The sequence below is a fragment of the Pinus tabuliformis genome, chromosome J, assembly GCF_031772625.1.
Source record: "Pinus tabuliformis cultivar Carrire ecotype Pingquan chromosome J, CPIR1, whole genome shotgun sequence".
Lineage (NCBI taxonomy): Eukaryota > Viridiplantae > Streptophyta > Pinopsida > Pinales > Pinaceae > Pinus > Pinus tabuliformis.
Genome location: NC_142295.1, coordinates 1,092,522,002 through 1,092,543,569, shown reverse-complemented (window position 1 = coordinate 1,092,543,569; position 21,568 = coordinate 1,092,522,002). Strand labels below are relative to the sequence as shown.

General features: G+C 40.1%; 1 protein-coding gene across 1 annotated transcript in view; it reads left to right on the top strand.

The window, feature by feature from the left end:
• Positions 1–19,817, top strand: part of LOC149230839 (uncharacterized) — a 32,581-nt gene extending 12,764 nt beyond the window's left edge. The window contains exons 9-11 of the mRNA XM_089376148.1: positions 18,658–18,718; positions 19,283–19,365; positions 19,515–19,817. Coding sequence (XP_089232274.1) covers positions 18,658–18,718; positions 19,283–19,365; positions 19,515–19,607 — 237 coding nt within the window. The 3' untranslated portion in view covers positions 19,608–19,817. The remainder of the gene's footprint in view (positions 1–18,657; positions 18,719–19,282; positions 19,366–19,514) is intronic.
• Positions 19,818–21,568: the final 1,751 nt, after the last annotated feature.

The following is a 21,568-nucleotide window of genomic DNA, read 5'->3' as shown; positions in this document are numbered from 1 at the left end:
GCTCCGCATGTCATATTGATGGTGTGGGGATCAATTAAATTTAAGCCACCTGCTGCTTTCGAAGTGCATAATTTGTTCCAGGCCACTAGTGCCCATTTCTTTTTCTCAGCATTGCCACTCCACAGAAAAGATCTTTGAATAGCTCTAATTTTCTGAAGGATTCCGCTAGGAGCCGGCATGATGGATAGCATATATTGCGGAATGGCCTGCAGTATTGCTTTAGTGAGGACTAGTCATCCAGCAAAGTTAAGAGCCCTGTGAGTCCAATGCTTGCATTTTTTCTCCAGTTTCGCTAAGATTTTTTCCCAGTGAATTTTTTGCCAAGGCTTAGTTGTGAGAGGGGCTCCCAGATACTTAGATGGTAGAGTGCCTTTTCGAAAGCCAAGAATGCTGGATAGATGGTTCTGGATGGCAAGATGAGTATTAAAGAAGAAGATAGTCGATTTAGCATGATTAATCTCCATACCTGAAGCTTTGCTAAAGAGGTTTAGAATGCTTTTGAAGGCCTTAGCCTCTTTCACAGTTGGAGAGCCATGCAGCATTGTGTCATCTACAAACTGCTGGTGCGTAGTTGCAGGTATGGAGGGGAAAGGGTGTAAGCCTTTGATTTTCCCTTCCTCTCTTGCTTTGTGAATGAGCCTGCTGAGCCCTTCCATAAGGATCACAAAAAGGAAAGGGGAGAGAGGGTCTCCTTGCCTAATGCCTCGGGAGGGGGAGAAAGGTGCAGAGGGGGAGCCATTGACCAGAATGGAAAAATTGGTAGATTTAATCAGAGCAAGGATCCATTTGGTCCATTGCTTGTCAAAGCCAAAAGCATTCAGAGTGGCCTCCAGATAATTCCAGTTGACTTTGTCGAAGGCTTTGGAGAGATCTAGCTGCATCAGCATGCCTGGTAGTTTCCTTGTCTGCAGGGTATGAACCATTTCCTGTGCTAAAAGGATGTTGTCTAAGATTTGCCTGCCCTCCACATAGCCTGACTGCTCTTCTGAGATTAAGTCAGGAAGAATAGGCTTAAGTTTGTTGGCTATAACTTTCGATATGATTTTATATATCACATTGCAGAGAGCTATGGGTCGAAACTTTTCCCGGGAGTTGGCTTCTTCTTCCTTAGGAATTAGTTTAAGGAAAGTGGAGTTCAGGGATTTGAGAATGGAGCCGGAGCGTCTGGAGTCTTCGACAACTTCCCATACCTCTGTTTTAATAGTTGGCCAGCATGCTTTGTAGAAGTTTATTGTAAAACCATCAGGCCCCAGTGCCTTATCATTTGGCATACTCTTGACAGCGTCTTCCACCTCCTCCATCGAAACCTTTCTTAGCAGAGCAGAGTTTTGCTCAGAAGTTATGATGTGGGGTATAGCTTGGGTTAGTTCCTCTATGGCCTCTGATCTTTCTTCCTGCGTTTCCTGAGCTATATGCTTGAAGTGCCTGGTGAGCAGGGTTGATATGTCCTTGTGATTTTGAAGAGTTTCCCCTGCTTCATTGTTGAGCCTAAGAATTTTGTTTGCCCCCCTGTAGTCCAGCGTCGATCTATAAAAAAACTTGGTATTTTGTTCTCCCTCCTTCAGCCATTGGATCCTTGATTTTTGTTTCCACAGTGTCTCTTCCTGTTGGCAACAAAGTTGCCATTGTTGCATCAATACCTTCTCCTGTTCTCTTGAGTCTTCATTGTAGTTCCCTGAAGCCCATTCTTTATGAATTAGATTTAACTTGCCTTCTATGATGTTCTTTTCCTAGAAGATGTTTCCAAACTTGGCTGCATTCCAATCTTTAATTCTGTTTTTGATGTGTTTTAGTTTGCTTTGGAGCTTGAACATTTTGGTTCCTCTTAGATCCAATGGTTCACACCACCATTCCTTCAGCAAGTTTGCAAAGTCGGGGTGAGTTAACCAGAACTTTTCAAATCTGAAGGGCTTGTTTCTAGGGGTCCCTAGGAAGGCCGCTTCCAAAGCTATTGGCCAGTGATCTGATCCTCCACTGGGAAGAATGTCAGAGTCCACTGTTATTCCTTTGAGTAAGATACTTTTCGAGATCAGAAATCTATCCAGACGGGAGGCAATCCGATTGTCTCCTCCTCTCCTGTTGTTCCAAGTGTAGGAACCATTTTTGGGAAGGATGTCTACTAGTTTGGCAGCTTCTATGAATTCAACAAAGAGTTTTGTATCTTTGTTAAGCCTCCTGAGTCCTCCTTTCTTCTCCAGTAGAGAGGTTATCATGTTAAAGTCCCCCCCATGATGATCTTAGAGGTTGGGTATATTAGCTTTAAATTCATGAGAGAATTAAGAAAAGAAAATTTGTCTTCTAATCTTTGCGGTCCATAAACATTTATGCATAGGTAAGTTTCAGAGTTACCTGTCATTTGAACTTCTGTGGCGATGAACGATCGTGCAGCTTCCATTTAGATGATGTCTATTACTAGGGTGTCCCAAAGTGTAGCTATGCCGCCTTCCCATCCTTGACTGGCTACGTCTATATATTTTATAGGTTTGCCTAGCCTTTTGCTGATGTTCTCCATTTGGTTAATGGCACATTTGGTTTCCTGTATGAACATAATATCTGGCTTTTCTTGTTGGAACTTTCTCTTGAGCAGTCTTTGTTTGGCTTGGCTATTGAGCCCTCTTGCATTCCATGAAATGATTTTCATTTATAACTAGATATTTATTGGTAGGACGGAAAGGCATGTAGAGCCTTCATTTTACCTGAGTTTATCATTAGAATCCCCAAGTCATGCAGCATCTCCCCACTTGTTCTTCTCCCTCTTCTTTTTCTTTGCTTCCGACCTGTTGGGTTAAGAGAGATGCTCTTTGACTGATTACCTGTTCCTTTTGCAATTCCTAATCTCCTGTTTTGCCTATCTAGTTCCGCTTTTTGTCTTGCGATGAAGAGATCACTGATCTTCCTTATTTCTTCTTCCGGAATATTTTCTAGCCCTTGAGTCCTCCAATTTTTTTCCATATCTGGGAGGTTCACCCCTTCCTTTTCTAGAACTGCATTGAGCTCCATTTCCTCACTACCCCCATCGCTGGTTAGCATATCAGTGTCTTCATCGTGTTCGTCTTCGAACTCTTGCATTTGGACTTCTGTTCTGATTATATTTTCCTCCCCGTCCTTTGTTTTGTGTTCGAGCTTGTCTTTTGGTTTTCAATAAGTTTTGTTTCCCTATTTGTACCTTCTGAATCTGTATCGGTTTCCAGAATGGAACTTTCTCTTGAGCAGTCTTTGTTTGGCTTGGCTATTGAGCCCTCTTGCATTCCATGAAATGATTTTCATTTATAACTAGATACTTATTGGTAGGACGGAAAGGCATGTAGAGCCTTCATTTTACCTGAGTTTATCATTAGAATCCCCAAGTCATGCAGCACCTCCCCACTTGTTCTTCTCCCTCTTCTTTTTCTTTGCTTCCGACTTGTTGGGTTAAGAGAGATGCTCTTTGACTGATTACCTGTTCCTTTTGCAATTCCTAATCTCCTGTTTTGCCTATCTAGTTCCGCTTTTTGTCTTGCGATGAAGAGATCACTGATCTTCCTTATTTCTTCTTCCGGAATATTTTCTAGCCCTTGAGTCCTCCAATTTTTTTCCATATCTGGGAGGTTCACCCCTTCCTTTTCTAGAACTGCATTGAGCTCCATTTCCTCACTATCCCCATCGCTGGTTAGCATATCAGTGTCTTCATCGTGTTCGTCTTCGAACTCTTGCATTTGGACTTCTGTTCTGATTATATTTTCCTCCCCGTCCTTTGTTGTGTGTTCGAGCTTGTCTTTTGGTTTTTCAATAAGTTTTGTTTCCCTATTTGTACCTTCTGAATCTGTATCGGTTTCCAGAATGCTGAAGGTGTTGTTGGTGATGCCTGGGCCTGCCTCTGCTCTGTATATTCTTTCCTGTTAGCTCTCTGTCTTGTTTTTGGCTTTGTGAAGGCCTCTTTACTCTTTGCTGCTTGCTCTTGTTTGTGCTCTTCCCCTGTTCTGTTTAGAGGGCATTCTCTGACAAGGTGTCCGTGCTCATGACACCTTCTGCAACGGAAGGGGATTTGTTCGTAATCGATGGCTTGATAGTAATCCTCATCTCTGAATTCCAACCACAGGCCTTCATGCAGGGCTCCTGAGACGTCCATCTCCACACAAATTCTTGCGCAGGAAGTGTATCTTCGTTGCATCGTTGCTTCTGAAGCTTTGATGAAGGTTCCGAGACGGTCTCCTATTTGCTTAAGCGTCGCTAGTCCCCAGTAGTCTATAGGAAGGGAGAATAGGCGGATCCACACAGGAACCTGTGTGAATGTCTCTTTTTCAGGCACAAAGTTTGCCTTCCAGGGTCTCATGTAGAGTCCAGCTGAGGCAAAGAAGTAAGGTCCTCCATCGAAGACTCTATCCTTGTCTTCTAAGTTCGTAAAGACAACAGTAAAGAAACCTTTTGCCCCAAGGTGTAGTTTAACATCACCTTTTGGCTTCCAGTGTTGCTTGATCCATTGGCAGAGTGCTCGTTCTGTTGGCCACAGTCCCATGAACTTGCATATTATTGCATGTTCCATCATGTGGTCTCTATAAGCTTGAATGTCCGGATCTGAGAAGACCACTCGGAGGGTTTCGTTTTTTTTTTTCGGTTTGCATGCTCCTTGGGTTGCCTTGTTGGAGCTGGGGTTTGAAGCCTTTGCTTTCTCCTCTTCCTCTTGAGGGTGCTGCTCTGCTCCATGTTCTTCTTCGCCTTCTGTTTGGGTTATTATTGGTACTGTGTCTCTTTGGCCTGCATCTATTCTTTTGTCGTTATTCTCCTGTCCATTGTTTGCTTTACCTGTCATCTTTGGGTTGTTTCTTGTCTCTTTCTGCAGCTGCTGTGTCCTTTCTCTACTGCTTCCGCTGTTATCCTTACGCTCTCCATAACCAGTGATTTTAAATCCTTCCTGTGCTTTCTGTTTCTGCATTACTGCTTGCTTAAAGGATGGGGTCCCAGTGGACCCCCCGTTTACCATTTGTCGGGTCAGTCCTCGACCTCTGTGAAGTAAATCTACTAATCTGTCTCTATGTGCCTCCAGAACTATTGCTGAACCTGCAAGTTGCAACACCAAACCCTAGGTCTCGGAGCTTTCAGCCGTCCGCGTCTTCGAAAACTCTTTTGTATAAAACTTATCTTCCATGAGGTCATATTATGTTGATTTCATCTTGTCAATATGTAGAAGCGTTCAAGGCATGTTGTCTACATGCCTTAACGTATATTTCTAAAGGAAGATTTTTCTTCATCGTGCTCATGAGATAGAGCATTCTACCCATTTTATCTGCAACCATATGATGACATGACTTTATTTATTTATTACCAAATATATACATACCTCTTCCTTCATGTGGCCATCTTGACTTCCTTTAGTTTTCTTTCTTTGCTTGATGATGAAAATACTTCAACCTGACATGCTGCACATCTTTGTCATCATATCATCATCCTTCTTAACTGTGGATTCCACACCAGGTGGAATGTGACGCTTCTTCTAAGTAGAGGTGAATCTTTTAACAAAGATTCTAATGGAGGATCTTGATGATCCTCATTCTGCAAATGCTTCTCTCTAATGATGATGATATATAATGATTTCTTTTTCTTTTCCCATCTTGCTAGATGACTTTCTCCAATTATTCACCATGTTACTTCAGTGATCCTTCTATGCTTCCAATGAAGATGCCACGAGCTACTTCCTTTCTATCATGGTGATTGCTTCTACTTCGGCTATCTATCCATGCCTCTATGATGATGTCATCTCAATCTCTGCTACGATGCATCCTATCATGCTTGTGATGCTTTCCATCATGACTGCTATCTTCGACAAACTGAAAAGAACCAAGTATATAATGTTATTTCAGTCATAGTAAAGGTCTTTCACCTCTTCCTTCTTTATCTTTTCTTTTTAGGTTCTTCTACTTCTTCGGTGACATGGGCTTCATTTCTTTCCTTTCTCTTCTTGTTGTCCTTCTTGAGTTTAGGACAATTCCCCTTGAAGTGCCCATATTCATTACACTCATAGCATTGGATTTTAGACATGTCGATTTTCTTTTGAAACTTCTTTCGAGGCTCAAACTTTCCACCTTTCTTCCTTGCCATTGCTGCATATGCTTGTGTTTGTGCATTTGATCCAACATCGTTTTTTGCCTTCAATATGGATTCTTCAATCTTCCCCCATTCATCTGGTAATGGATTGAGTACTAGGGTGGTCATTTCTAGATCAAACATTTATTCTCCAAGTTCTTGAAGTTGGTCTTTAATTTGAGATGCCTTCATGAAAGATGAAGCTATCCCTTCTTCCCTTGAGACTTTCATCTTGTGTAGTTCGATTCTTAAAGACACGATTTTTCTTGCAGTGCTCACAGAAAACAACTCCACCAATTTGTCATAGATTTCTTTAGATGTCTTCAACTTTGCCACATAAGGAATGAGAGAATCCTTGATTGACTCTATGAGGATTCTTTGAGCCCTTATTTCTCCTTTCATGTACTTTGATAGAGCTTGAGATTGTTCTTGTGATGGTTTGGCGATTGAGCCCTTAACATATTCAATAACTTCATTCTCCACGAGAATTAAATCAATTCTCTGCTTCCATGCAAGGTAGTTTGAGGTCCCAACCAATTTATTGTTCTGTTGCAAAATGAAGTCATTTGGTTTGTAGATTGAGACATAAAGTTTAAAGTACTTACTTGTCAAATGAATATACCTCCTTTGATGGTGATATCTTCAACTTGATGTCTTTGATGATGATGACGATTAGTTCCTTGATGAACTTCTTTCTTCAAGTATGTTTGAGTTGTGATCCTTCTTCAATGTGAGGGAGATAATTTTGACTCCTTTGGACATGATGATGAAGTGCTCTTTCTTGCTTTCTTTGGTTGATGATTGTAGAATGTGTAGGCATTCCCAAGAATGCTTCAGGTGTAGAGTCCTTCTTTGAATGGAGGTAGGGTCCTTTTGGCCTTCTCCTTCTTCCAAGAGTTATGATGATGTGATGGATGGTTCTCCTTGATGCTTGACGCTTCTTAGTGTGCTCGGCCCTTATGTGTCCTTCAATTCAAGCTGCCTCTTCTTGTTGTTGTTGTCACCTTAGCTCTGAAACCATGTTAGAAATCTAGGGGTGGCTTAATTAGGTGATTTCTCTTACTTTGATAAATATTTGTGATGTTCTTTTACTTAACTTGATGGTACTTGTTATTAGCTTCTTCTTTCACTTGATTATTATTTGTGTTCTTATCATCAAACAACTACCAAACTATGAAGGTCAATGAGACGCGAGGACACAAAATGTACGCTGCTAGCCAGGTCCAAAACCTCTCCTCTTGAGAGGAAAACCCACAAGAATTCTTCTCTTCTTATAGAATCTACAATTGATGAATTCCAAGACCTAAGACTCTTGACAAATACCCCTCCAAGACCAAGTCAACCTCTCCTTTGATGAGCCCCTCTTCCATAAAGTCAATGCCAGTCAAACTTGCTTCAATACTTCAGATTTCTACCTCTGCTTCATATTTCGGTCACTGCTTCAGGACTACAATTTTTGGCCCTTCCTGCAATCTCTGATTTTTTGCACGTGTGGGTAGAATAGTGGCTGAAATGATCTTCTCTCTCCTTCGCTTGATATGCTTCTTCTTCCTTGAGAATTCGGCTACCAAGGTAGACCTAGATACCAAAATTTGGCTTGACAATTCTGAAATTCGGTCTTGCTGCAACTGTAGGAAACCCTAGTTTCCTTGCACGTGTGAGAAGATTCAGCGAAAACAGTCCTTAAAATCTCAGATTCTTCTTGCTTTAGATCTCCTTTTCTTCGCTGGAATTTCGGTTTCTTTTCCTTGTCTTCTTGTGATCGAACTTGTGTGTAGGTGTGTTTTCCAAATGATGTCGATGGCACTCTTATATATAGGTCGAACAACCCTTTCATGAGGCCGACTTTTCACTTTATAGGCTGACTTGTCCTTAGCTTAGGTTGACTTGTCTTGGAGGGACTTTGACACATTTTAAGAGTTACAATAATTCTTTTGACATGATACAATATGCCCAATAGGGTCTTTACATATGACAATGACTTCTTTGACTCCTAGACTATGACAAAGCCCTGGAAGCACTCAATGGGTGCTTGACCTATAAAGAAAATGATCTTGAGCATGAAACCCATGTTACAAAATAATAATAATAAAATTTATTTTTCTCTTTACATAAATACATGAAATCATGATTACATTATGATTAAACATTATGAAGACCAAAGCTAGTTACATGCTTCAACAGAAGCAACATAGTAGCATCAAGGATCCTGCAAGGTTTATAAGGATAAATAATGTAGTAATATCAATAGATGAATACAAATGGTTATTGTTAGAACAATCTGTACATTCGATTATTGAATTAATTAGGGCTGTCCTCATTGTTGCAACAACACTAGTGTAAACTTGAAATTTTTATATATCATTGAGCAATGTTCATGGTTTATATCAGTCTACCCTCTTATTTTATTGTTGAAGTTAAAGGTTATTGTGAAATCTGGTTAACTGTTTCAAAACCCGAAGGGCAAAATCCCCTTGGGACATTACAGTGGTATTAGAGCTGCCTGGCTCTCCTACCAGCTTGGAGGGTTATGAGAAAATGTGGCAGCAAGCTTTAGATTTCCCCTTGGGGAAGGAGAATGTTGAGTTTTGGCAAAAAATTGAAGATCGTGTCAAGGGCAATATAGAAAGGGAAAAATAGATTGAAGCATGGATAAAGGCACACCCAAATGATTGGTCATGGCCATACCATCCTAAAAAGAATAAAGGATCTCAATCTCTTGAATTGAGTGGTATAGGTAACTCAAAAGCTTCGCCTTACAATAGTGTTCGGGCTCAAAATAAGTCTGGAAATGATGAGAAGTCTGAACAATGTTTATCCAATGAACAAAATCGAGCTAGTGATACTGAGTTCTAGTGTTTAGTTGATGAATCCCAGGGAAATAAAGGTATGGTGTGGACACCAATGTGTGTTGTGAGTCCAAATGTTATGAGCATTGATAAGTAGAAATTGGATCAAATTGGTGTTGAAGTACAACCTTCTGGAGTCAGTAATGAGGTGGTGTTACAAAACCCTATAGAAAATAGAAGAGCTGAAATGGAGCGATATGTCCCAAAACTTGTTGCCTAAGAGCAAGCACAAATTCATTAGAATTACCACCAACATGTAGCTTCATCAGTATCAACTCAAGGTCAAATTGATCAATCATTTAGTCAACAGGGGACAACTAAAAATGCAGGTGTTGCTGAAATATGGTGACGACACTCATCTGTCAGCAAAAATAAAGGCCATTTAGTAGGAAACAAACATGCAAAACAAATTGTTTCTTGGCGTCAGAGAAATTCAAGTGAAGTCAATGAAAGTCATAAAGCTTCTCATGTTTAGGAGAGCGTTGAGGTTCATAGAATGCCTCGTTGTAAGTAATTGAGGTCACAATTTCCAAAATTATACTGGCTTATGTTGAAACTTGGGATTTTAAGTTAGAAAGGAAGGGTGATGACATGAATGTTCTTCAGCCAAATATTTTTTAACAACTCTCACCTATTGATAAGCATGTTGATTCTACTATTTCTCTTGGTTTTCATATTGATACTGCTTTTAAACATCAATTAATCCATAATGAAGTGTTGGCTAAACATGATTCTTTGACAATGAGTGTTGCTACATTAGATGGCCCTAGCAGTGAATATGGTTGGAATCTACCCATTGCTTTATCACAATGAATTTCTGGCTCTGTTGAAGACATTTATACTGGAAGTGAAATTGGTAGACAAGAAAAAAGCAATGTAAGCCAAGTTTCATAGATGCATTTTCAAGCACCGACTGACAAACGTCTTACCTTAATTCCGGAAATTGATGCATCCTGTAAAGCAGAACAGGGGATAGCTCTTGTAAAGCTCCAAAGGAGTCTCGGCCATGTGCACAGATAACTAAATTTTCAACAATGAATTGCACTCCAATCATCATTGTACTTGGGCCCAATACTCCAGCATTTCACAGTCCCGTTTACTCCAACAAGGTTACTATGCATAGCCTCAAATACATGCTGTCCAAACCATCTTGTAGAACAGACTTATTCCACACATCACCTAGCAATCATCATCATAGAAAACGCAGCCCAAAAGATCAACTCACACCTCCTTTGACCGATCTCTGCTCAAGTCCATAGGAGTCTTTGATGCAGTGCACAGATAATTGAAATTTCAGCCTAGTTACAGACCTCTGCGGCCACCTCAATCCTTGTAACACTGTGGTAACCCTTCTTTCCAGCCCTATTACACCTGCACAACACCTTGATAAGGATCGACCCTTATCCTGGCTCCTCAACAGATCCCTGTTCATCAAAGACAAGGGTCACGACACTCCTTTTTTGCACAGAATACAACTTGGCTAGATCTCAAAGATACCCTAACCCACATGCACAGAATCATGCCCTAAACCACACGTCCAACAACATCTACTCGCCCTGATCCAAAATATAGAAAAGAGATTCAAGCTCGTCCTACTTCACTCTCCAGCTCGACTCCTTTAGAAGTCTGCGGCTCCTTGGCTTGTCCTCACTTAGACTGATTTCTCATGGATGATAAAATGAGCTTCATTTCGCTTCTACTTGTAGTATATTTTGGTGGAGTCATTTCTCACCAAAAACCACATCTTCTAGCCCAAGCCGACTTGAGCCTACATGTCAAAACCCACTAATCAGAAGAAACAAAATTTTATCATTTGGTTTTCCGCCACGTCATTGAAGCCCTAGGTGCCTCTTACCCCTTCAAGGGTGCCCCTCATGCTTTCAATGATTAAACTATTATTTTTCACCTTGGTCTTGCGCCCACAACTTTTGGTACAAAGCCCACTGCTTGGGTACATTGCCCACAAAACCACTTTTTTGTGGTTCAACTCCTTATAAACCCAGTACCCTAGGGGTTATCGGAGTACCTCCCAAGCTACACATTTCAACACTCCCTCTTAGCGAGGGAGTTACTTCCACTACTTGGAAGTAACTCGTCATCATCAGTGACACTAGCCTAATCTTTGGCGTTCACCACTGCAACATACCCTGTAGAATGAACCACACTATTCTCGGTAGTGTCCTTCTGTTGATCTCGTCAGAACCTGAAGATTCAAACTTCCATATGGAAGTTGACAATCCCTCGTAGTCTCCCTCTGAAGCTAGACTCCCTCTAAGTCTACACAACCTCCACTGGCTCACTTTGCTTTCCCTTTTGGAAAGTTCTGCTACTGAACTTGTGTCCTTCCAAGGTCAGTTTGAGCTACGGTCGAACACTGGGTCTAATCACTCTAGACCACCACAACTCAACTCAACAAGCGATCTCATCCTCTTGGGTCAAATACCTCACGTGCACATGACTCCAATCTCGGATGTGCAACTTCACAACCCAATGAAGATACTAGCTTGCCATCATCTCGTCCTTCACACGAAGCTAACTCGTTCATGCCAAAGCACCCCTTGAGCAGTCCCAACAATCTTTGACAAGTCATCAAAAGTCCATGATCTGTAACCTGCCACACAACAAACTGTTGTTCACCAGGTTCTCCACCAATCCACCAAAACTCCCAGCCTATCTCGTCACCTAACCAGTCAAGACCACATTTCCATGTTCTCAGTTGAACCTTTTGCTCCATGTTTTAGGCAATTTCACAACTCCCTCTTAAGCTACTTCGTTGTGCACACTTTGATTCAACCGTCCCTTCAAAGTAGCTTTGATTCCATGTTGATTTTTCATCGACACTTCAGAATCAGGTTTATGTCCAAAACATGATCACAAACACAATAAAATGCCACAACACTAAGCACTTTGCACAACGGAAAATGTACAACGGTGAATCAATGTAGTATGCAGTAATGTTTTAACCCAAAACTTGTTATATTACACCTTTAATACAAAAAATAGGGCTCCCGAACCAGGGATCATGGCCCTTACAATTAGCCCTAATACAAGGAAAACTAGTGCTTGATGTCAACAACTTATGACTATCAAACTGCCGTTGAACAATATACACTTGACTTGCTGAAGGGGCGTTCAACTTAGCGCTTTCGGTCCATGTACCTTGAACACTTGGTAGGTCCTTTGCCATCTCTTCTACTACTCACAAATACTTCTGCAACTTAAGAATTCTTGCATCTTTAGCTGACCAAAACAACTTCTATCAATCTTTTCTCTGCTCCTAGAAGGATTGAACATAGTCTACCCTTAGCCCAATGAATCCCTTCTTGAACTCACTGAAGTTAGGGCATACAAACTGCCCTCTATCACCCTCTTGCTCCTCCAAGAATGCTTGCTTTTAGGGTCTTCAAAGTCTGCCCTCTATTATTCCTCTAGTTACCCTTAGATGATTGAACTTAGGGCTTCAAAGAGCAACCCTCACAATAGTAGTTTGCCACACCAAACTCAGTACTTAGGGTTTTACAAATCTACCTCCTAACAATTCCTTAGTTGCTCCAATGATCACTGTACATGAGGTCTTCTTGACTGCCTTCTAACAATGAATTAGCACTCCAATCATCATTGTACTTAGGCACAAATACTCCAGCACTTCATAGTCCCTTTTACTCCAACAAGGTCACCATGCGTAGCCTCAAATACATGATGCCTAAACCTTCTTGTATGACAAACTTATACCACACATCACCTAACAATCATCATCATAGAAAACGCAACACATAACATTAGCTCCACGCCTCCTTTAACTGACCTTTGCTTAGTTCCAAAGGAGTCTTGGCCCTGTGCACAAATAACTAAAATTTCAGCCTAGTTACAGACCTCTGCGGCCACCTCAGACCCGTAACATTGCAGTAACCCTTCTTTCCAACCCTATTACACTTGAGCAACACCTTCATATGGATTGACCCTTATCCCTGCTCCTCTATAGATCTCTGTTCATAAAAGACAAGGGTCTTGACCCACAACTCGGCCATATCTCAGAGATTACCCTAACCCACGTGCACAAAATCATGCCCTAAACCACATGTCCGGTAGCTCCTACTCTGCCTGATCCAAGATATAGAAAGGAGACTCAAGCTCATCCTTCTTCACTGTCCAACTCAGCTCCTTTAGAAGTTTGCGGTTCCTTGGCTTGTCCTCACTTAGAATGATTGCTCCTAGATGATCAAATGAGCTTCATTTTGCTTCTACTCATAGTATTTTTTGGTGTAGTCATTTCTCGCCAAGGACACATCTTCTAGCCCAAGTCCGTTGAGAAATCTAGGGCATGAATAGTTAAACGATTTCTCTGCTTGATAATTGCCTGTGATTTACTTTTACTTCTTAACTTATAGTCTTTTCTTTGTTATATTATTATTGTGTTCTTTTCATCAAGACAATTATCAACATGCATAATAAAAGACAAGTGACACGGTATGTAGGCTTGTCAGCCAGGGCCAAAACCTCTCACCTCTTGAGAGGAAAACCCGATCAAAACTCTTCTTCTAGATCTTCAATTGATGAGTACCAAGACCATGACATAGATCCTTGACTCTAGTCTCCTTCTAAAAACCTTGTCACTAACCTTGATGTTCTGCCTCTTCCCTGTCTCGACTTTCTTCTTTATCTCGAACTGCTCTCCTCGGCTCCTTCAAGAGAAACTCGGTCTCTATTCTTCACACTGCTCCTTCTTGGCTTCCTCTAGAGAATCTCGGTCTCTAGGCTTTCACTAGTCTTCTCTAGAGAAACTCGGTCTCTAGATCTCTATCTCGGTCACCTAGAAGAATCCTTCCTTTGCTGCCCCAGAAGAAACCCCTTCTTTGCTTGCCCAGAAGTAACCTCTTCTTCACTTGCCCAGAAGAAATCTCTCCTTCGCTTGCCCAAAAGAAACCTTTCCTCTTTCTCTATGCCCAAAAGAATCTCTTTTGCTATGCTCAGAAGAATCTCTTTCGCTGCCCTAGAAGAGACCCTTTTGCTCACTTCTTCGCACTTCTTCACTGAATGTATGTTGAGTTGCTTGTCGAATTGCTTGCTTGCTTGCCTTCTAGCATGTTCTTCCATTGTTGTAGGCTGACTTGAAGAGGATAAGTGACAAGGTCTTGGAGGATACTTTACATAGACAAATTTGACCTTTTACAAAGTGTAACATGACTTCATTACATGACAATGACTCTATAATTTTATGACTAGATGACAAATAATTCCTAAAGACTCCCAATGGGAGTCTTGACTCAAAAATAAAATCTCTTGCTCATGAAATCCATGAAGCAAGCAATACAATAAATTTATTTTTCTTCTTTACATCACATTACATAAATTCATAATTACATGTCATTATGAAGACCAAACCTAGTTACACTTTTCAACAAAGCCAACTTGAGCCTACATGTCAAAACCCATTAATCATAAGACAAAAAATTCTTTCATTTGATTTTCCGTCACATCATTGGAGCCCTAGGTGCCCCTTAGCCCTTCAAGGGTGCCCATCACGCTTTCAATTATTAAACTATTATTTTTCACCTTGGTCTTGCGCTCACAACTTTGGGTACAAAGGCCATTGTTTGGGTACATTGCTCACAAAACCACTTTTTTGTGGGTCAAATCCTCACAAACGCAGTACCCCAGGGGTTGTGGGAGTACCTCCCAAGCTACACATTTCAAAATCTGCAAGGTTGAGTCCTATGAGGCTGCTGAGGAAAGGGAGGTCAATATTGGGTTTCCGGTGGCAGTTGAGGAGAGCACTTGCAATGTGAAAAACATTGTAGCAATTAGTTAGATTATGGTTGATTGTCATGTGGTTGTTGATCAGAGTATCTATAAGATGGATGCTATTGTTGATGCATGCACCAACATTAGGAAGTCTAAAGGTCAGGAGGATGCATCAGAGGAATGTTCTGTAGGTATAGTCTCGGAAGTTGCCAGTGATATCGACTATGATTGTGATGTTTATGAGGAAGATGATGAACCTGTTTCTTATACCGAAGAGATGATGGATGGGTAGAGAAGCTTTCTTCTTGTGCTGGCAAGTGCCACTCCCTATTCTCATGCATTGATGAATATGGAACAAACATTTGGTGAAAGCAGGTTAAAGATTGATTACAAGTACCACAAGGAAAATCAGATTGTAGAAACAGATATTCCTGAAGCTCATGGCAATCCTATAAAGGGAGTGATGTAGCCGCTACAACACCCCCCAAAATAGATATTAGTAAGGTAACAGCTTGTTTCACTCTTTTATGGTGGGTACCATATCTTATCTTTTCCTCTCGGCCATGGGTCCTTCTTCTCCTCTAGGGTATGCGTTGATGGGAACTTTCTCCTCTTGGCCAGTGGTGATGTGGGCTATCTCAATAAAGAAATGAATCACTAACTCCTCGCTTGGCTGATGGCAAAAGGTGAAAGCAAAAGGTTCCAGGGTGTGGTTACAGGTGAAAGTTGCTTCCATCCTCTGTTTCAAGGTTCTAGGCTAAAGGTTACAGGCTGATGGCTTATTCCTTGCACTCGGAAGCGCAAGACCCTCCGGACCTTCCTTTCCTTCTGTTGAACTTGGTGAGTCTGGTGATGAAGGCTTCTGGTGAGGCTAAAGGTGAAAAGTGAAAGGGGCTAAGTCCCTTGGTTACAGGCTTTTAACTAAAGGCTAAAGGTTCGGTGAAAGGTTCGGTCTCCCCAAAATTCTAGCTTGTATACCTAAATTTTGGGTCCCCCTTTTACTTTTCAAGGTTTTAATGAGTGTTCCTATGCCCCCAATTGGTCAAAATCCTTAAATTACCTTGCTATTGTCATAGCTGCGGTTGTGTATGTTCTCATGAAGCACATTGCACATGACTACTCCCCTTTCTTCATCCTCATTCTCATTTCAGGGCCGTGATGCTCATGCTCTGTCAAAGCAAATGGGAAATAAGGCAATACATGATAGATTCAACTGTTTCAAAGAATGGAACCAATCCTCGAATACTTGGGCTTGTTGAGTTGTCTAGACCAAAAGGCATATAAAACTCTTACCAAGGAGTGGGGTCACCATATTCAAGAAAAGGGCTATGATCATTTATAAAGCATTGCCAACGACATTGATGTGAAGCAAACTAGATGTAACTGCAACAATTACGCATTTGAAAACTCCTGATCCGAAGGGCAACATAAGCAAGGTAGACATTGTTATAGCTTCTTTAGGAGAGACAATATGATCAGAGAAGACTGGATCAAATTAGGTGCTACTGTTATTGGGATTGGTGCAAATGAAAGTAATGACCTACGGCAGAAATCCGAGCTACAGATTTGTAGGTGAAGTTGCTTTAAAAAAGAAGAAAACTAAGGAGGTTATGCAGTTAAAAACTCACTCGTCATTATTTCAAGATCGAAAGCATTCAACAATTGACATTTTCTCATGCTCCCTCAAGGGATACTTGCATGATGTGTTCAGATTGTTTTGTCATATAAGATGCTATGTCAAACAAAGGCAGGACTCTTTTCAGCATCTCTTAGTATTGAAGTAACTCTCTTTGAATTACTGGAGAAGTTAAAATGGCCAGGGAAGCCTGCCTCTGCTCGTCTAAGAAGATTTTACACTCATCAGAAGATGCACAAAACTTTATGATCTCACATGGACACAAATTTGAATGAAAGTTTGCAGCCTATAGAATGTGCTTCCTGGGGATGTTGCTGGGGATGTTTGCTGTGTGGTGACATTGCCATAAACCCCAGAGACCATCTAAGGCTAGTGTATGAAGCAAAGCTGCTTAGCTTTATCGTGGAGCAGACTGGGGGCAGTGGATCTGATGGTAAACGTCAAATACTTGAAACTCAACCTACCAAACTTCATCAGAGTTTACCTCTCTTTCTTGGGAGCAGTAAATATATTTCAGAACTAGAGGGATATGGTGACAACCAGTAGGCCCTGGTTATGAAGTATGATATCAAGTTTCAGCTGAGTATTTGATTAAGATTATGGGATTGCTAGGCCAGGTTTGGTTTTGAGAACAAATTGAGAGTTCTCAAAAGCTGTTAACATTGCAGTTAAGTTATTTGTCAAAGTTAAAAATGTATAAAAGGTGTTATAACAGAAGGTGAAATTTGGGATTTGTGTTGTGTATATCAAATTCCCAAACACACAGGCATATCTGCTGCTTTATTGAGAATGGTGTGTAGATATTTGTAGGATTGAAGGAACAACAACCCTTAGAATTTGGCATTTTGTACATTTGCAGCAAGGAATGAATTTGGTTGGGAGGCGTCTCACCCATGTAGTTGTTTTAAGTTCAGGGCCAGCAGCCATACAAATATGATTCAATGAACCCAATTTTCCTCAGCAAGATGGAATTTTAGGCTTTACACTGAATCAAATTGTTGTCCTTTGAAGTGCTTGAATCGATGCTGGCAAGATAATGTTTATATTGATGCAATAGCAGGCAAATTCCTTCATTTAACACTGCAACTATTTTCAAGGCATTTAACATGGTTATCAACAAGACTTACTCGTAAAAGGCATACAGAATGACAAACAAGCAACTCCCAATCGGCCATTCACCATATGTCTCTAGCATACCTCAACCTTTGAAGACATTCCTTGAGAGAAAGCGTGCCATATATTTGACAGAAAAGACAAGGAATGAAATTCTCTTGTTCACAACAGGAAGAATCAATGCACGATATAATGAGTGTAACAGACTACATGATGCAATTCTACATTTTGACTTCATAATCCGAAAACAGTTCATATTGCATGCCAACATGGAAGCCACTTCCTTACTGCCAGTTAATTTCCCAAGGAGGTCATTTTCCGATGTGAAAGATTACAAAAGAGAAGGGGAATATTCTTCTAAAGAGGCTCCCAGGTTCAGGATTATGGCAAAAGAGGGAACACATTCTTCTTAAAAGGTGTAAATGGAAACCTGACATCTGCTCTCACTATCATGTTGCTGGGACACCCTATGTTTTACTGATAGCCATTGGAGGATATCTTGTAGTCTTTTTAAAATATTACTTATAATTAAATATGGGGTTATTTTACAATGAGAAGAAGGCCTACAGTAGTCGCTAGTCAGGCAATCAACTGTCATGACTCGTAGCCTTTAGAGATACCCGGTTGAATTAATACTGAAAATGCCACCAGTATGCTATAATAAGATAACTACAGTACTATAAATTAATGTTGCTCTCTGCATAATTATATTAACTATAATTGTTATGAAAAGCCATGTTCGTTAGGCTATGATGTGAAGGGAACCAAGCAACGACATGTATAATAAATAATGATGTAGACAAAAACAGACATATCTAAAATTGAGTTTGTTCATAAATTTAGTCGCAAATTGTCTGACTTTATGTGCCACCTCCAATCTTCACTATGTGATCCCCTTCTATTTTTGTCTGTGCCAATGTGGGAACGGTTGTGGATCAATTCATTACTGAGAAACAGGACTTTAGGGAACAGAACCACTCACAACGGCTTGTGTGTTCTAGTCGTGACCAGGCTTAGGTGGCATTAGAAGTCTACTAGGTTCATTACCTCCTTTTATGCTGATTTATATGGATGTGGTTAATTCTTACACATGTTGCATTGCCTTGGTTTATCACCTGTCCATCTTTCCATTCTTGTTGATCAAACATCTTTAATATAAAAATAAATGGTTGCTTGCTTCCATCTTTTATCTTTGATTTGACTTTGGATAGGTTCAATAACGTTTTTCATTTCATATGGGCATCTGTTATTTTTTAGGTACAACAGCGATTTGAAACATTGAAAAAAAGGAAGGTTGCCAGCAGCTTTACTGAACAAGGTGAGTGTTTACTAAACTTGTGAACTTCATGTCTTGGAAGTATGATCATTTGTTATATTGTTTATGTTCAGAATATGTTCAAATAGTTATGCTTTATGTTTGCACGGAGTTTTTGAATTTAGCTAAGATAGAAGTAAAAGACTATTACAGGAAACATGTTTTGACTCGGGTTATGTACAATGAAATAGCTTGGCCCAAATTTCATGAAGTCCGACTGTTGATAATGCTGAGACAAACTCAAATTAATAGAAATACCGATAATGAAAATTTCATTAAGTCAAAGTAACAGGCCTTCTTGTAGACTGTCAGGCCGTTTGTGGTAACCTGGTCTTACATATAGAAAAATTGTGGCCCTGTTAGGATAACGCCTGTTTTGCTTGAGGTTTTCTCTAAAAATTTTCGACATAATTCTTATAATCTATACGTGATTTCAAAACATCTTCATTTAGGCGTGATTGGTGCTTTCTATATGTACATGTCCCACATGTTAAGAGTGATCATCTGGTTACTTTATTTCTATTATCTTTATCCTCCTGAACTGATTTATTTGCTTTTATTTTCTAGATTTGGATAATAAGATACTCAAACAGCAACAAGAGGAGGAAGAAAGAAAACGGCAACGTAGGGAGAAGAAAAAAGAAAGAAGGGTATCCTCAGAACTATCAGTTATTGTATTATGCTAGAGAGTTGGAAAGGGTCATTTTTCCTGATCTGTGCTGAGCAATACCATGCTTAAATATGTTTTATTGTGTAAATACATTGACATATTGCCTTTGCAATCATGTTTTTGGCACAGAAAGAAAAGGCCGTGGAGGAAGATCTCGAGGACTGTGATCAGGAGGTAGCTGCTATGATGGGTTTTGCTGGATTTGGATCTACCAAAAAGTAGACCACAATCTTTTAATGACACCAACATGATACTCCTGACAAAGTTGAGATGAGTGCACACATATATGATTGTCTAAAGTGCACATATTCCTCTTCAATAACTGACGTGTAGTTCGTTGAAAAATTCATCTGTGACCTGCCTTGAATGGGTTCATTGAAAAATTCTTATCTTGACTGTATTGATACATTATATGAATGGCACTTTTCATTCTGCTTTCTGGTGTTGGAAGAAATTGTATATCCAGTTTAATGTCATATAGAGTTCACATTCTTGTGCAATTCCTTGCCAAAAAAAAATGTTCCATTCCAGATTCCTTGACATTAGGAGTAAGTTTTCACACGTCTTTATTATTACATTACAGAAAGTTGCACTGTGAAGAAGAAATCAAATGGACAATAATGGTCCAAGTTAATTTGGGAATGCGTGTGGTATCATCCTTTAATTTAATTATGGGATTTTGGACCTAGGTGATAATAAGGTCTATGGTTAAGAACATTGCATATTTTATTTTAGTGTTATGCTTCGTGATAGACAACTTTTATGGCTTTATCTGGATTCTAGGTATGATCCTTTTTAGTTGGTTGAGAAAGTTCTAATACACTCTGAAATTTCTTGGTTGAGAGATTTTACTGTCTACCTCTCAACCTTATTTATGCTACTTCCCGGGTAGTGAGTGCTCCACTCATTGTTTTTATGTGCTCTGTAACATGTTGCATCATCTTACTGAAGGCATTTGAAATGTAGTTGCTCCCCACCTTTGTGAAATGATGCATCAAGATCATGTCTCGTTAGGCGATGATCCTATTCATTTGTTTCAGTCTTATTGTTTGGAATCCGTTTTTAATTTCCTTAATGTATTTTTAAAATATCTATTGTTGCCTTTTTACCTCTTTGAAAAATTAGGTGCACCTTCCATCCATCCTTGAAACACGGCCCTTTGTCCTGCCATCCCTAAAACTTCGTGCAGAATAGGCACATACCTTTTAGGTAACATTATAGTCACTTTTTGCTCTTTGGATTAATTAAGCCCCAAACGTAATTTAGTCCAACATTGCATCTTTATGGCTATCACCATCTTGGTGAACTTCCTAGTAATCACCCTAGAATGCTTCTCAACCTTAAAACTTGTCTTTTTCTGTTGAAAGATTTATTAGGTCTACTTTGATGTGTTCTTTTGTACCATCTCATGGGAGTGTTCTTCTTTTCCTTCATCACCTTGGAGTAATATAAAAGATGAGGGTGCTTCCAAAAATACTCTATGCCCACCTTCAAAACCTCTATTATGGGAAGCGTGGGAATAAATGCACAGTTCGCCACAGGAAACTCTGCTCCAACCAAAAACTTTGTTTCTGCCCGTTGTTTCTCAGCATCATTGAGTAGGCTTATAAGTCCATTCATGTTGGAAGCCAAAGATCCCTGATCATTCAACATTTCCTCCATGGCATGCATGGTTTGAAGTTTGTTGTGATACTTTTCCACCAAATCAGGATTTCCCACTAGACGAGTAATGACAACTGCCCTTTAAATTTGCTAAAAAATGAAGAGCATGATGACTTGGACAATAATTTGGTGTAAATATTTTAAATTCCCATGAATTGATCTTCTATAGCCACTCTTGGACCATGCTATAATGTTAATTTTAGGCAACAATGGTATGTTCTATGCTTTAGAGCAATTTTACTTCAATTTCTTTATGGGCCCAATATCAATTTCAGTTTAGCAATTACATAAACATGTAAGTAAAACGCTGATAGAACATAAACAAAAACAGTAGAAGACAGACCAAGACAAGAGGACACAAGATGTGACACCAGCCAGGGACAAGCCCCAATGTGGGGAAACCCTTGATCAAATCTTCTTTTAGTCTTCAATAGTTCAGCAGAGAGAGATAGTACAATTTACAAATTTTGATAATTTATAACAGCAGCAAAAGAGCCCTAACCAGAAAAGTCAACAGGGCA